Source organism: Coffea arabica, chromosome 7e, assembly GCF_036785885.1.
Source record: "Coffea arabica cultivar ET-39 chromosome 7e, Coffea Arabica ET-39 HiFi, whole genome shotgun sequence".
Taxonomy (NCBI): Eukaryota; Viridiplantae; Streptophyta; class Magnoliopsida; order Gentianales; family Rubiaceae; genus Coffea; species Coffea arabica.
The window spans coordinates 6,109,899-6,125,018 of record NC_092323.1 but is presented as its reverse complement, the minus strand read 5'-3'; the positions used below and the strand labels follow the sequence as shown (position 1 = coordinate 6,125,018).

Here is a 15,120-nt window from a genome sequence, read left to right as displayed (position 1 = left end):
TTTTTTTGGGTGGGGGAGGGGTGGCCAAAGGATGCACGTTATACTCTTATTCGTTGCGTTGGTTGGGGTAAAGATTTAACAATGACCGTTTCACAAGGAAAAAAAAAAGAGAAACAAATTATTTAACAAGCGAGCTAAGCTTGACCGTAGTGGATGGCAGGAGAGAAAATGGGCCTGATTGGATTTTGAATTTTTTGGATATTTATATAAAATTTTATTATAATTTACTATAAAATTTATAGAAAAACCTTTTAGGCTGCTCATTAATTCCTTCCGCCCCGCCTCCAATTCCCTACTCCCCCGTCACGCCCCGCCCTGCCTCACTTCCCTGCGAAATTAATAAAAAATTATAATATGGTTTTATTATAATCAAATTTTAATAAATAATCACGTACTAAAATATCAATATATCACTAAATTATGTAAAACATTTTTTTAGGTTGTGTTTGGATTGTATTTTCCGTGATTTTTCATGAAAAAATTACTGTAGCGATTTGATGTATGTGAGGGAAAAAGGTAATAGGGAAATGTGATTACGGAAAACGACGTAATTTTTCGACGGAAACCGGCAATCCAAACAAATTCTCTGTCTTTTTGCTTTTCTTTCTTCTCCTTTTATTCTCTCCCACTTCACCACTACTTTTCCTCTTCCCCTCTCCCGACTATGGGCTACCGATCGTAGGTGGAGGTTGACAATCCCCTTTTTTATTTTTATTTTTTTGTCTCTCTCTCTCTCCGTCTTCTATCCTCTACTCTCTCTCCTACTTTCTTCTCCTTACCTCTCTTCCTCCTCTCTCGCTCTCCTTCTCCTCGCGACCAAAGGCCATAAAAGGGGAATGATGGCAATAGGAAGGAGAGAGGAAGAAGAAGAGATAAGAGGATAATAAAGGGAAAAAGGAGGAGGGAGGAGGAAGAGAAAAGAAGAAAGAGAAGAGATGGAAAGGAGGAGAAGAGGGAAAAGAAAATGAGATTTTTTAACTTGTGCTAGTCAATGGTGGTGGGTTAAGATAAAAGAAGAAAGAGGAAAATGGAAAGAGAGCAAAAAATTTGCATGCTTTTGAATAAATGTGAATTTTGATCAGTTTTAACCGATTTAATTGATTTTTTGGATTATTCATTAAATCAAACTGATGGTGTGATGGGTTTGCGATTCGATCAATCAAGCCAATCGATTCGATCCGATTTTTAAAACACTGATGCAATTTGGAGCGGAATTGGACATGAAAAGGAATGAAAAAGAAATAAACTTATATGGAGAAGATGAACCGCTTTTCTTTTTTAAAAAAAATTATCGATAATATCAAAATCCGTTTTGATTGTTATTTTTTAGAAATTTTATTAAAAAAATAAATTGTAGCAATTTGATGCATGCAAAATAAAAAGGTGATTAAGAAATGTGTTGACGAAAAAATTTTAAAAAATTCTTAAAGAACAACAATCCAAATGAAGCACAAGTTTTTTCTTTTCTTTTTTCTTTTTCGGCGTTTGTTTCATGTATCATAACATTTCTTTTCTTGTCTTTTTTGCTTCATTCTTTTTATCTACGTTTATGCTTAATTATGGAATCGCATCACTCTCCTTTGTTCCCTTTTTTTTTTAACATTTTATAATTTGCTAAAAAATGCTCTCTTATCGAGTTCCTTATTTTATTTTGGAAACCTTTTAGACTAGAGTATTTTTATCATTTCACAAGAGTTATTGGTAGAAGGCAAAACTTAGAGCTGGCAATTTGTCCCAAGTCCCAATGGGCTACCCATGCCCAAAGGAACTTTGGGCGGGATGGGTATTATAATTTGGTATTGGGTTTAAGTTGGGACACATCCCAACTATACTCATTAATGAATGGGAAAGGATGGGAAATACTTGGGTACCCATTGGGCTCAAATGGCAAGGGCTCCGTTTGGATTAGCTGTTTTTGGTAGGTGTTTTTGAAATATTTTATTGTAGCAGTGTATATGAAAAATTTATACTATAAATTTTTTTTGAAATATTTGATATATTAATATGGATGGGATGTTTCTTGAGTTATTGTATATTACTGTAACATTGTATTTGAAAAACTTATTTTTTGAAAAAAAAGTCAATCCAAACGGAATCTTAGATTCAAAAATTATCTTTAACAATTTTTATAGTTATACCAGCGAATATAATCTAGTAGTCTTCCTAGTCATTATCCACAAGAATTTCCAGCATTTCAGTTAGTTTAGACCTGTCATCCTTGGACAATGATAAGGATAAATATTCAACATCCTAAGGACCTTGGCCATCTTGATATATGTTGGAATATGGCTGTATATCTATCTTTTCCTTTATTTGTTAATCCAATTTTTGGTGGGAATCTTGAGTATAAAGCACTTGCATGTTTATTTAATAAAACTAAAAGAAATTTAATAAATAAAAAATATTAAAATTATATAAAAATAAAAAATGAATTAAAGGAAAAAAAATATGTAGAAAATGGATTTGGGTATTGGGCGGGATCAATCTAAACCCATCCCAAAATGATCCCGCCCAAGTTAGTCCCAAAACACATATGGGTAAGGTTGGGCCCAAACCCATATGACTCGGTTCCATCTCAAACCCAAGCAAATCCCGCCCATCCCGCCCATTTTGCCACCTCTAGCAAAACTATAGAAAAAATCTGATTTGTAGCGTGGATAAACTTTAAAAGAGGTAAATATAATTAATCCTAATATTTAACCCAGTGAACATGCGCAGCAGTCAGCAATTTGGCCTCGTCTATTAAGTAGTAGTATTATTTTACGCAATTTCTCTTTTCTACCAAAATAAATAAATGAATGAAAGTCAGCAATCAGAAATGTGTCCATCCGGATCCGGGCGGGCAGGTTGGGCTTGCTGACTAAATTCTAATATAGAAGGTGCCGCATCGCAATTTCATAGCATAGTACTAGTATGTGCTCCTGCCTATAGTTTTAGCTTTTGCTTTTGCTTTTGTGAAACAGGTCTTTGCCTTTTACCTTTCGTGAACAGAAACAGGTCAGGATCGCTGGAAATTGTTTTTTTTTTTCTTTTTTGGATCTACACACAGCTAGGTGTGTACATGTAATTCTCATCAGGGCAGGACTCAGGACAAGCAACTTCCCTTTTCTCAACCCCTGTACTTGTCCTCCTCCCAACTCCAGGACCCCCTCATCCATGAAGTTCCAGACCCTCGACCTTCCCTTGAGGAAAAAACGACACGAAACGCGAAAGCAGGCTCCAAAGATAGCCTCCCTTATAGTCCTAGCTATTCTTTTATCAGTTATCTCTGTATATTCTCCACCTTTACGGTTCAGAAAATTCTCCGAAGCATCCTCTCCTTTGGATTCTCTCAAGGAGTCAATTAATACGTCTCTCCAGAGTTTGCCATGCCGTCCTGAGGACGACGGTTCTCAGCCCTGCAGCAACACTGAAGAAGGTGAACCGGAGGCCCGGCCCGAGATAGTTGAAAAGTGTGATTTGTTTGCTGGGGAGTGGGTGCCGAACCCAGACGCCCCTTATTATACCAACACCACATGTTATGTGATACAAGAACATCAGAATTGCCTGAAATATGGGAGGCCCGATTTGGATTTCCTCAAGTGGAGGTGGAAACCAGATGGATGTGAGCTGCCGACATTCGATCCGCACCAATTCTTGGAACTGGTTAGAGGAAAATCCATTGCCTTTGTTGGAGACTCTGTTTCAAGAAATCATATGCAGTCACTATTTTGCCTCTTGTCCAAGGTAGGTTCATCTTCACTTTTCCCAAAGAAAATTCTGGATTGAATCATGGTTTGTTGTCCAATTCATCTGTCTCTGCGACCCTCGTATGAATTAAATTCCACGCTAATTATATTAGTGATTGAGTGGTCATTTACTTCAATGATATCTATCCAAAACACAGATGTAGTTATCTGTTTCCCCTAATGTTTACTTATTTGACATAGACACTGATTATTTTTGAAAGTTATGGTTAAGGCTAATTGTGACACATATAATGTAACTTTCAGAGTTACAAATATACTACACTCTCTTAATCGTTAGATTTTGTATCTCTAGGGATGTTCATAAATCAGGTGAGGAAATACACCTAAATTTTAGGGATAAGAGATAAAATGTATTAACAGACATATTGAAAGATTAAAGACTTCAACAAAGCAACTATGAGTTAAGTATTAAGTGGAAACTCTGGTCTTTTTGAAAATGCACCGAATAGAGATAATGGGAGTTGAACATCTACAAGAGCATACTCCATCATTTAGCACACAAAATGAAGAAAAACAAATTACTGTGCTATACAACAATAATTATCACAGACTACAAAGTTGTCTCCCGTGTCTCTAGGTTCTTTATCCTGAAGAGATCTCAAGCACAACAGATGAGAGCAGACAATGGAAATACAAGGAATACAACTTCAAGATTTCAATTCTTTGGGCTCCTTATTTAGTGAGATCCGCGGAAATCACCAGTCCGATTGATAAAGCCCGCTCTTTCGGTCTATATCTTGATGAGTTTGATGAAAATTGGACAACCAAGATCGAAGGATATGACTACGTTGTCATCTCAGGTGGCCACTGGTTCTTTCGACCAGCAATGCTCTATGAAAATGGCCGAATTGTTGGCTGCTTATACTGTCCGCAGGAAAATGTAACTCACGTAACACCATTATTTAGCTATCAGAGAGCTTTCAGAACTGCTTTCAGAGCTCTTAACAGTTTAGGAAACTTCAAGGGTGTAACGTTTCTTAGGACCTTTGCTCCCCAACACTTTGAAAATGGAACTTGGGACAGCGGTGGGAATTGTGTGAGGAAGAGGCCTTATAAGAGGAATGAGATCCTTTTAGCGGATAACAATTTAGAAATGTACAAGATCCAACTGCAGGAACTCAAAATTGCACAAAAAGAAGGAAGCAAAAGAGGATTGAAGTTCAGGCTATTCGATGCAACAAAACCTATGCTGCTGAGACCAGATGGTCACCCCAGCATATATGGTCATTGGCCATCTCAGACCGTGGAAATGCCTAATGATTGTGTGCATTGGTGCTTGCCTGGACCAATCGATACATGGAATGATTTTTTCCTAGAGCTGTTAAAAAGAGAGGAATCTGAAAAATCGGTTGCTTAGAGTTTACCTAAATTTATTTGGGGGATTCAACTCCCACGCCCCCACTATTTAGCTCTCTCTCTCTCTCTCTTTTTGTGGTCTTGATGGTTTTCTTTTACAGCTTACCCAATGCCTCTTTTACCCTATTTCAAGCAAACCCATTTTTCCCAGGCCGAGGCTCGGAGTTTGTGCTGAGTATATATTGTTTTTAAAGTGTTGTAGAGATAAGTGCGTGATATACTTGACAATTGGACGGGTTGATATTGGATTTTCATCTAAATGGGTTATATCCAATTCATCCAACTTTAAATTGGATTGATTTTAGGTTGGGTCATATTGGATCATCTCAAATTCATGATCCAACATATTAATTAATACATTGTGATACATAAAATCTTTCTTATATATTTACACAAATAAAAAGATTTTTTTTACATACATAAACATATTTTCATAGACATAAATATATTTTCATGCACACAAACTCACACTCACTTCTTAAACTCCTTGGAAAAATATCATAAATAGAATAATATTTTATATTACTTGTATTGCGAATTTTATTTAATAAATTGTACATTTAAATAGATTACCTAAAAAAATTTGTTTACTTTATACCTTTTAATACCACTAATTGATTGAAACTTATTTTTGTCACAATTTATTTAACACTTTTACTATTCATATTTGCTTTATTGTAAGTTGTTTGTTTTTATCAAATCTAACAAAAATTCATCCTTTAAAAGTAATGGGCAGATTGTTGGGTTTTGAGTTTTTTTGTCAACTCTAGTGCGTGATATCGGTAAATCCGAGTTGTTATAAATGTTTTGCACTCTTATCCACAATTTTCATGTGAGGGAGATGCTAAATCGGCGTTACATTCCACTAAGTTAACACATATTCTAAGCATTAATCAATTGCAACATTAAATGTAAACTAAAGCTTGTAAGTAGATATATGGGTTGTCATCCGTGAAAACTGTGCCATTCCACAGAATAAAAGAAGAAGAAGGTGGATGGACCATCAAGATTAATACTAATCTTCTAATTGTTAATTTGCTGTCTTGAGGCTGCACCGATTCTCTGTCGATCGAGTTGTCAAGGAGGAGTACTAAATTATTGTTGACTACATGAATTCCTTGCACCGCCCCCCTAATCTTATTTTGTACTACTAGTATAAAAAGAAAATTGGACATCATTCACATTAAAATGGTAAAGTAGAATTTTTTTTTTTTTTTTTTATAAAAAAAAGGAGTTTGAAAATTGGTACAAATTGCTAATCTATCGTGATATTTAATGCATGACTTGTGCAATTAACTAGGAAGACTCGTATTGGATCGCGATTTTGAAAAAGTTAAAAGAGTTTGTCAGCCCTGCAAAAAGTATGCACCCCCAACCAACCTGATGCCAGAGTAGTTGAGTTAAATAAAATACTACTCCACTACTTAGCCAAGCAACTAAGTACACTTTGGTCAATAAAACACTACTACTCTATCAATGACTTTTGTACCTATTCGACAGGGATTATTGGAGTCCCATCATTTATCCTTTCTTTGAAAAAAAAAAAACCCACAGAGGAAGAAGTTCACTTATTTTATAAACTTTTAGTTCGACGTCTATTTTTCTTGGTACATGTTCACACTGAAGTTTGGGCTGTTGTATTATTATTCCTGAAACTTTTTCATTTGAATTGTTGTTTTTTGGTTTTTTTTAGAAATATTTACTATAGAGATTTGATGGATATGACGTAAAAAAAATGTGCTCATGAAAAACTCTATAAATTTTTTTTTAGAGAAAAATGGCTTTTTGACGGATCCAATCACGGTGGTCCTAAATTTCCATGAATGTCATGAATGAAGCAACAACGACGTCAATGGTGCTGTCGCTTGGGTTTTTTGGCCAGGGGCAAGTTTAATGATTATGTTCACAAAATTGGCACTAGAGACTTATTTTACATTTATAAACACAATTAAACATTCAACATTCATATGGAACGTTTAATTACTACTATCTCACACACTTGGAATTGCAACTTGTTAGCGCCCGGACCACATAAAATTTTAGAAGTGATTGGGATTATTTTCTGCATGAAAAGCTACTTGTTCGTTAAACATTTTAAAAATATATATATAAACTGACAACCAGTCCTCGAATGCTACTCGATCGAATGGAAACGAAAAGCATCCAGCTTGTCCAGTTGTAGTTTATAAATGGTCAAACCATTCGGAAGCTGCTTTCTATTAATTACACCGCGCAGTTTTCTATCTTACCATGCATATAAACTGAAGTTCATTTGATTTGCAGAGTTGTTCCATCGTCATGTCATACTCATAGAAGAAACTTTTTATCGTACCATTGCATTGGACTAGGATTCGATCTTGTTTCACCCCGACCTATATTTCATATTTTCATTCCTCATTCCTCATTTAGTCACGTGCCGTGCCATTTTTCTATGCATATATATACACTACATGTATGGAGTACCAATTGTTTTAGATCTTCAGCACAAACTTATATGTGATTCTGATCACTCCATTCCTCTCATTGGCTCTTGCTTGATTTCTTTCCAGGCCTCCTGAATGAATCTTCAAATGTTTGATCTTCCAGCGCATCAAAGACGAAGAAAGGCACCCAAGGTAGCCTCTCTTGTAGCCTTGAGCATTGCTTTATCCGTTGCTACTATTATTTGCGTATATTCTCCTTCACTACTATATAATCCTGGGAATGTACCTCAAGCGGTCCCTTCTTCTGATTCTCCCAGGGAATCGATAAGGAGACCTGAAAAAGATGATGAACCTGAGGCTGCAAATTCACCGGAAATAGAGCCAAGCGAACCACCAAGCTCCATCAAGAGTGACTTGATAGTTGCCCAGACTACATTGGATAGAAATAATTCTGAAAGGCGGTCTGCTCCATCTCCAAGCCCAAGCCAAGGGGACGAAAATGAGGGAAGAACGAGAATTCCAATCCAACGATCACCGGAACAAACTAAGAGGGTATCTCCAGTTCCTAATCCTGCTGGCGGCATTGACCACAGCAAATTGGGAGATAAAGAAAGCTGCGACCTGTTTACAGGGGAATGGGTTCCCAACCCGGAGGCACCGTATTATACCAACTCCACGTGTTATGGAATTTATGATCATCAGAATTGTATGAAATATGGAAGGCCCGATACTAACTTTTTGAAATGGAGGTGGAAACCAGACGGATGCGAGCTGCCCATATTCGATCCGCACCAGTTTTTGGAAGTGGTTAGGGGAAAGTCCATCGCCTTTGTGGGAGACTCTCTGGCAAGAAATCACATGTTGTCATTGATGTGCCTCTTGTCGAGGGTAAAGTCCATCTTCACATTCATCATGTTAGCTCAGTCATGTTTGATTTGTTGGTGAAATACTTGCATTATCTAAATTTTTGGTTCAGATTACTCCATGCTTGCAGATTTTATCTTTTTTTTTTTTTTTTTTTATAAAAAAAATCTCCTTGCAATCTGTACAATTTCTTTGTGTGGTAGGAACGGTCCTCCAGGCTTCCTTGAGTAAGACAAGGCAGAATAGCAGCCGTATGAGTCCGAATTGGTTATGCTCTGCTGTGCATTTTGTTTTTGCTTAATTTGCTTATATGTGATCAAATTTAAAGCTCCACCTTTTGAGGAATTTAATTTTGCTTGCCCTCATCACACGAGATTAAGTTAATCCGTTTTGTTGTAAAACTTGCGTCGTTCACTAAAGATTTGCATTAGTTATACTTTTAATGTGCTTATAACTTTGATGCGCACAACTTTTATGAACAATAGCATAAAACTTAGTGCTCCAACCCAAAATATTTCCTATTTTTATTTCATCTTCCTTCAAAATGGGTAAGTTAGCAGCGCAGGATTTACACGAAAACAAAACTCATTGTATTAAAAACAACAAAGAAAAAAAAGGATCAACTGATTCCGTGTTTCCACTGACTAAATCAATTTGATGTCTTCCTAAAGCAAGAAAAAACGAAGATATGATGGAATGAGAAAACGAATTATGGGATGATTGACAGTAATTGTTAACTGGCCGAGGCAAATTACCACCCCTTTTTTGCAGTTCTTGAACATCAGTCCACCGTATATTATTCCCTACAAAAAAGGAAAATAAGAAATAAAGATGAAAATGTTGTGCTGCAAATGGAATATATAATTTTTATCCGTGTATTTTCAGGTTCTTTATCCTCTGGATGTTTCAACTGCTAATGACGAAAATAGACGCTGGGTATACAGGGAATATAACTTCAACGTTTCCATGTTCTGGGCTCCCTATCTGGTAAGGTCAGAAAGAACTGATCCCAACGATATAACCCGCCCTTTCAATCTGTATCTTGATGAGTTTGATGATGGCTGGACAACAAAAGTTCAAGCGTATGACTACATTATCATCTCAGCTGGGCAATGGTTCTTCAGGCCAACCAATTTCTATGAAAATCGCACCCTCATTGGCTGCCTGGCCTGTAAACAAGACAATGTTACTCAGTTCACAATGAATTTTAGTTATGAAAGAGCTTTCAGGACAGCTTTCAGAGCAATTATCAGCTTAGCAAACTTCAAGGGTGTAACAATCCTTAGGACCATTGCCCCGTCGCACTTTGAAGGTGGGGTTTGGGACCAAGGTGGAGATTGTGTGAGAACGAGGCCCTTCAACAGGAATGAGACTGTCTTGGCGGATTATAACTCAGAACTGCACAAAATACAATTGAAGGAACTTAGAATTGCTCAAGAAGAAGGAAGCAAATGGGGTTTAAGGTTTCGATTATTTGATGTAACGCAGGCTATGTCGCTGAGACCAGACGGTCACCCCAGTAAATACGGTCACTGGCCAACTGAGAAAGTGACTAATGATTGCGAGCATTGGTGTTTGCCCGGTCCGATCGACGCATGGAATGACTTCTTACAAGAATTAATCAAACGGGAGGAAACAAAAAAATCATCATATAGGTATACCTAGAGTAGTTGAGGAATTCATTTGGGATTCTCCCCACAAAACGTACTCCCAAAAATTTTATTACTGCGACAGCAATAAACTTCTAGCATGCATTTGTTTCTTCCATTATCCTTTTCTCTTTGCTTTTTTCTTTTTTTTTTTTTTTGACTCCTTGAAGCAATTTTGTTCAACGGTTTGAATATTTGTGTTTCCTATGAGGATACAAATAGAATATACCTTCATCTTATTACATACACTAAATTTTAATCTTTTATCATGGTTATTTTTTTCTTCAATTAATCCAAAAGTACAAGCTGACTTTGTTGACCACTTAGATACTTGCATACTTACGATACTAACGAAGCCTGATCCTCTGAATCAAGCAATTAAGAGCCAGGCACGACGGTTCTTGGGTTTGTCGAGAAAATTCCGTCTAGATGTTATGAATCTGGCTAAGGGCTGCATTTCTTCCCTCGTCTCTGCTCTAGAAGTTGCATATGGGTTGGCTCCTAGCTATTACTATGACACTACCACGCTAGTATTTTTTTTTTTTACTTGTGGGAACTTTCATTACCGACGACTTCGGTAAGTGGTGTCTTGAGAGGGAGCCAAGTTCCGCAGCTAACTCTGCAAATAATAGTTGTTTTACCTAATATTCAACGGTTTGAATATTTGCGTTTCCTATGAGGATACAAATAGATCATCAATATACCTCCATCTTATTACGTACAGTAAATTTTACTCTTTTATCACGGTATTTTTTCTTCAATTAATCCACAAGTACAAACTGACTTTTGTTGACAACATAAATACTTGCATACTTACGACACTAATGAAGCCTGATCCTCTGAATCAAGCAATTAATTTCCAGCGTTAATCAATTAGCAATACACTGGTGCTGTGAATTCATCAACCGGACCTTATTAGAGGTCCGAACAGCAAAATTGTTGTTGTTGAACCACGCAAACGAGGACCCCAGAAGAATCACCCACTGCAGGCCTTGAACTGAGGTCTCGAGCCTTTGGCGGGTAATTTGTTTGCGCTCATTGTCGCTCGACTAATCTTAGCTCCTTGAATCGTCGCAGCACCCCTTCAACAGCTATATCAACTGCATCTCTCATGGTATACTTCCCCACACCACCATCATCGTATTCATCATCACCGGGCATAACATAAAGAAACCTAGGTATCAGATTAGTGACCCTTTCCCTCATCATCTGAATCTCTTCAATGCCATATCCCTCCAACACTTTCCTAATAGAAATTGTCCCGTTTCTCACTTGCTTCTCGTCTATAAATACCGAGAACCGCTCGGGGTCATCTCTCAGGAACCAGTCATACTGACCAAAGATGCTTCTTTTCCAGAAGAAAACCGGTATTGAACCAGCCAGCATGCAATTAAATGTGGATCTTCTCGTGAAAGAATCACCTGATCTGGGCTGCAAACAGAAGTTGGAGTCCAGGAAGGGTTCAAGAATTGCCGGGCTTCCATCGGAACACCGAGTCTCCGAACAGTCCACAACTGTGCACCTGTCAGACTCGTCGCGGCACTGGTCCACCAACAAACCCCTGAAATCATCCTTCAACCTCTTTTCTTTCCCTCCCACAAATGTGAAGAGCTTGGACCGGTTGCGAGTTCTCACGAATTTCAACCAGTTTTCAAGCTCAGCGTTGGACCTGGGATGAAATCCCGTAGGATACGGCACCCCAATCTCGTAGCGGTCCCAGGGGCTTCGTTCAAGTGCCAGCCTTAGCGTCTGTCTGATAGGAGGCATGAGAACGAAGCTCGACCCCGATTTTGCATCCATGTGATGATCCCCAGGCCTGAAATCCCCAGATACTCTGCCCAGCATAATAAAGTGATCAGCGCCGCTGGATCTCTTCCAAGACGGTTGCTCAGTTACCCACTTGACCAAGCTCTCGCCCTGCGATTCTCTCTCGCTCTCAATACTGCGATTAGCGTACAGATACTTGGCGATAGCTAATCCCGCATAAAAGGGTATGTAAAAAGCTGCTGCAGAATCTGGGTCGTAGGTTCTGCACTTGTAATTGGAGATCCTGGTATGATAAATAACTTCACCGGCAAACATGCTAGTGGCGTACCACGCGGGAGTAAGATCCTCGGGGATGATTCCCTGGAGATCGGTGGCTTTCGGGCCAAATCCATCGTTAGAGAGAGCATCGCAAAGTGAATTCTGCGGATCTATAGCGCGGCAGTTGTCTAACAATTTCTTGTTAAAGGATGGAGGAAGGTCGTATACATAGACGGTGCCGTACTTGCACTGCTCAGAACCAGCCGGAGCTCGGAAACGTTGCTTCAGACGACGGATGGATAGATATTGCCTCGGAGCACTGGTGAACATTAGGAGGATGAGAATAGGAAAGACGAGAGCAACGAAAAGCCATGCACGACGGTTCTTGGGTTTGTCCACAAAATTGCGTCTACTACTGCTGCTACTAGTGCCAGACGACGATAATGAGAATTTGGCAAAGGGGTGCATTTTCATGGTTCTTCAAATATTCTTGTGGCCGGATAAATTATTGTACTTGATGGGATTTCTTTTCTTTTATATATATATATATATATATATATAGAAACCAGCTAGAAATTGTGAGGCCGCAGATCCTATTGCAACGAGGACTCGAGGAGACAAGCTCCTTCAGTAGTTAAGCTATATTCTACGTGACACTACTGTTATATAGAGTAGTTTCAACCAAAAATAGTTTAAACAAAAGGGCACCGATGAAATACCCCTGAATCCTCCCAATCTCTAAAACATTTAAATGTTCCTAATGATTAACTCGCAAGCTTTTGGGAATTTGGTGCATCCATCATGTCATCTTAAAAGTTATTAGCATGGAATACATAGCGCTGTCACATTATATATATATCAAGCCGAATATTTTCTTTTAGATTTTTTATTTGTTATGTAATAATTGAATATTAAATTAGATAATTACTTTTCCAGAAGAATATTACTTATTTAGATGTTTCTATTTATTGTATAATAGTTGAAAATTGTACTAGATGGTCGTTCTTTATTCATCGAGTTATTTTGACTGTATACAAGGTTATATAAGGCATTTAATTATTATATTCAGTTGAGAAGAATAAAAAAGTTAAAGAGTATTATTATTGTGTGTCATTAGTAGTGTGTTATTTATTCCTCTTCGACTACACGTATGTATGTTTGTGTTGTATATAGCAATCTCCCGTTATACATTTGTTAGTGTGTATATTTATCTCTCCCCCCCTATACAACATCGGACCTTGCAAATGTGTTAATCACAAACCATGAGAAGTTGATAAAAGTAAAATACAGTAAATATCCAAATTTCTTTTCTGATTCCTGTACGTTGGCCTGATTGTGTATGGTTTACTATCAGATTCATGATCCAAATGAGAGACAAAAAATTTATCAATTCACATATCTTTTACTTCATCATGTCATAGGGAAGAATGAATAGGAAGTTTTTTTTTTTTTTTTTTGGCTGACGGAAAGGGTATCCGGGCCATCGGGTAAATCGGACCCGACTAATCCCCCATCGGTTCGAGAGAATAGGCCCCATCCCCCGAACACAATAACCATGGAACTCGAACTCTTGCGGGAATAGAAAGTTTTTAGTTAAGATTGGGAATATCCACTAAACTGTTGTGCTTTTGTTGCCTAGCAAAATTCAATTCAATTGTGAGAATTAAGGGGTTGGAGACCCCCTCCAACCAACTTGGCCCAATGAAAAGGAAAAACTAAACGAGATTTAGAGAAAGTCCCCTCTGGCCCCAACCAAACCGGACGCCACAGCTGGATAGGCCGCAATTTGGCATAATCTCAGGGGCCTACCTTTGGTTTTATTCGTCCTTAGAGCTCATCTTCTAACATCCAAGCACACGCAGGAGGAGGCTTCCAAAAACAGACCTGCCAATTACCATTAAATAAAGTGCAGGGACGATCTGTCGGTGATCTTTGTGATAAGGCCTTGTTTGGAAAAAATTGAAAATTTGCTATATTTTTCGTGAATATATTTCGCAATCATTTTTTTACATTACATATATTAAATCGTTATAATAATTTTTTTACAAAAAAATTCAGAAAAATGCAATTCAAACATGTCCCTGATTTTTTCCTTCTCTTTGTATTACGTCGCCGTGGAATGGAATTTGAGGCAACAGAAGTTTTACTCGTGCTAATTAAGCACTAAGTAGTCCTAAAGTTTTCTATTCCTTATAGCAAACTTTAGTGAAGGATCCTTGTCAGGGAGAGGGGGAAAGGGGAAAAAAAAAACCCAAGATCTCGTTTAAAGTAGCTAAAAAACTGGCTTGTTGGCTGGTCCAGCCTTTTTTTTGAAAAAGAGCGTGGCCTTATTCGTACTGTTTTGCAGGAAAAATTGAAATTGCTTCAATAGTACTCATAAAGTTTGGCATCTAAATGAGGTAATTTAGGGCGTTTGTGTTTGATATAGCAGACCACTTAAATCCAGAAAGTGCACTGTAATGCGTTCTATCATCTATGGTTTAGAATTTAGATAACTTCAAAAACACCAAAAACATAAAAAAATAACCTTAAAAAACACCAAAAAAACAAAAAATAACATAAAAATAACCTCATCTACTGTAAAAGTTTTTCAACTTCATTATTACAGAAAAATATTTCAAAAATATCTCCAAAAATAGCTAATCCAAGAGTAACATATGCAATATTTATATAAAATAAAAATCTGATTTATCTACATATGGATCCGGCAGAGAACATGTCGCCATCTAGACGGAGACAATGGGCTGATAGAAAGCACGTGGTAGGGAACTGCTTTCCATGCATTGAGTGAAAGCAATAATGGCATTATGTTGGGGTTTTACTGTTCACCCGGACCTCTGGTTCGATGCAGACAAAAAACCAACCAGAAGAGATCGTCATAAAAAGGACGGGTGGGCCAGTCTTAAAAGAATATTATGAATTTAATTATTTCCCTTCGTAATGTATTCTTATGAATTTGATGATTTCCCTTCGTAATGTATAAGAGAATAGTAATTGACAACAGCTCCAAATATTTGAAATTTCACTTTTAAAGAAAGTATGCTTAAAAGTTAA

General features: G+C 37.6%; 3 protein-coding genes across 3 annotated transcripts; 2 read left to right on the top strand and 1 right to left on the bottom strand.

Annotated features, from left to right (window-relative positions):
• The first annotated feature begins 2,907 nt into the window (after positions 1-2,907).
• On the top strand, positions 2,908-5,255 carry LOC113702453 (protein trichome birefringence-like 19). Its single transcript, XM_027223670.2, has 2 exons — positions 2,908-3,726; positions 4,327-5,255. Exons 1-2 carry the CDS (start codon positions 3,157-3,159, stop codon positions 5,104-5,106), a joined length of 1,350 nt encoding a protein of 449 aa, XP_027079471.1. The 5' UTR covers positions 2,908-3,156; the 3' UTR covers positions 5,107-5,255.
• Positions 5,256-7,663: 2,408 nt separating this feature from the next.
• Positions 7,664-10,159, top strand: LOC113701956 (protein trichome birefringence-like 19). Its single transcript, XM_027222877.2, has 2 exons — positions 7,664-8,416; positions 9,278-10,159. The coding sequence occupies exons 1-2, from the start codon at positions 7,664-7,666 to the stop codon at positions 10,055-10,057; spliced, it is 1,533 nt and encodes a 510-aa protein (XP_027078678.1). The 3' UTR covers positions 10,058-10,159.
• Positions 10,160-10,760: 601 nt separating this feature from the next.
• Positions 10,761-12,599, bottom strand: LOC113701952 (xyloglucan galactosyltransferase XLT2-like). The gene has a single exon (XM_027222867.2). It carries the CDS (start codon positions 12,538-12,540, stop codon positions 11,077-11,079), a length of 1,464 nt encoding a protein of 487 aa, XP_027078668.1. The 5' UTR covers positions 12,541-12,599; the 3' UTR covers positions 10,761-11,076.
• Positions 12,600-15,120: the final 2,521 nt, after the last annotated feature.

Coding starts and splice junctions, on each gene's coding strand:
- LOC113702453 (XM_027223670.2), top strand. CDS start 3,157: ATGAAGTTCCAGACCCTCGACCTTCCCTTGAGGAAAAAACGACACGAA. Junction 3,727..4,326: donor TATTTTGCCTCTTGTCCAAG/GTAGGTTCATCT, acceptor CCGTGTCTCTAG/GTTCTTTATCCTGAAGAGAT.
- LOC113701956 (XM_027222877.2), top strand. CDS start 7,664: ATGAATCTTCAAATGTTTGATCTTCCAGCGCATCAAAGACGAAGAAAG. Junction 8,417..9,277: donor TGATGTGCCTCTTGTCGAGG/GTAAAGTCCATC, acceptor GTGTATTTTCAG/GTTCTTTATCCTCTGGATGT.
- LOC113701952 (XM_027222867.2), bottom strand. CDS start 12,540: ATGAAAATGCACCCCTTTGCCAAATTCTCATTATCGTCGTCTGGCACT.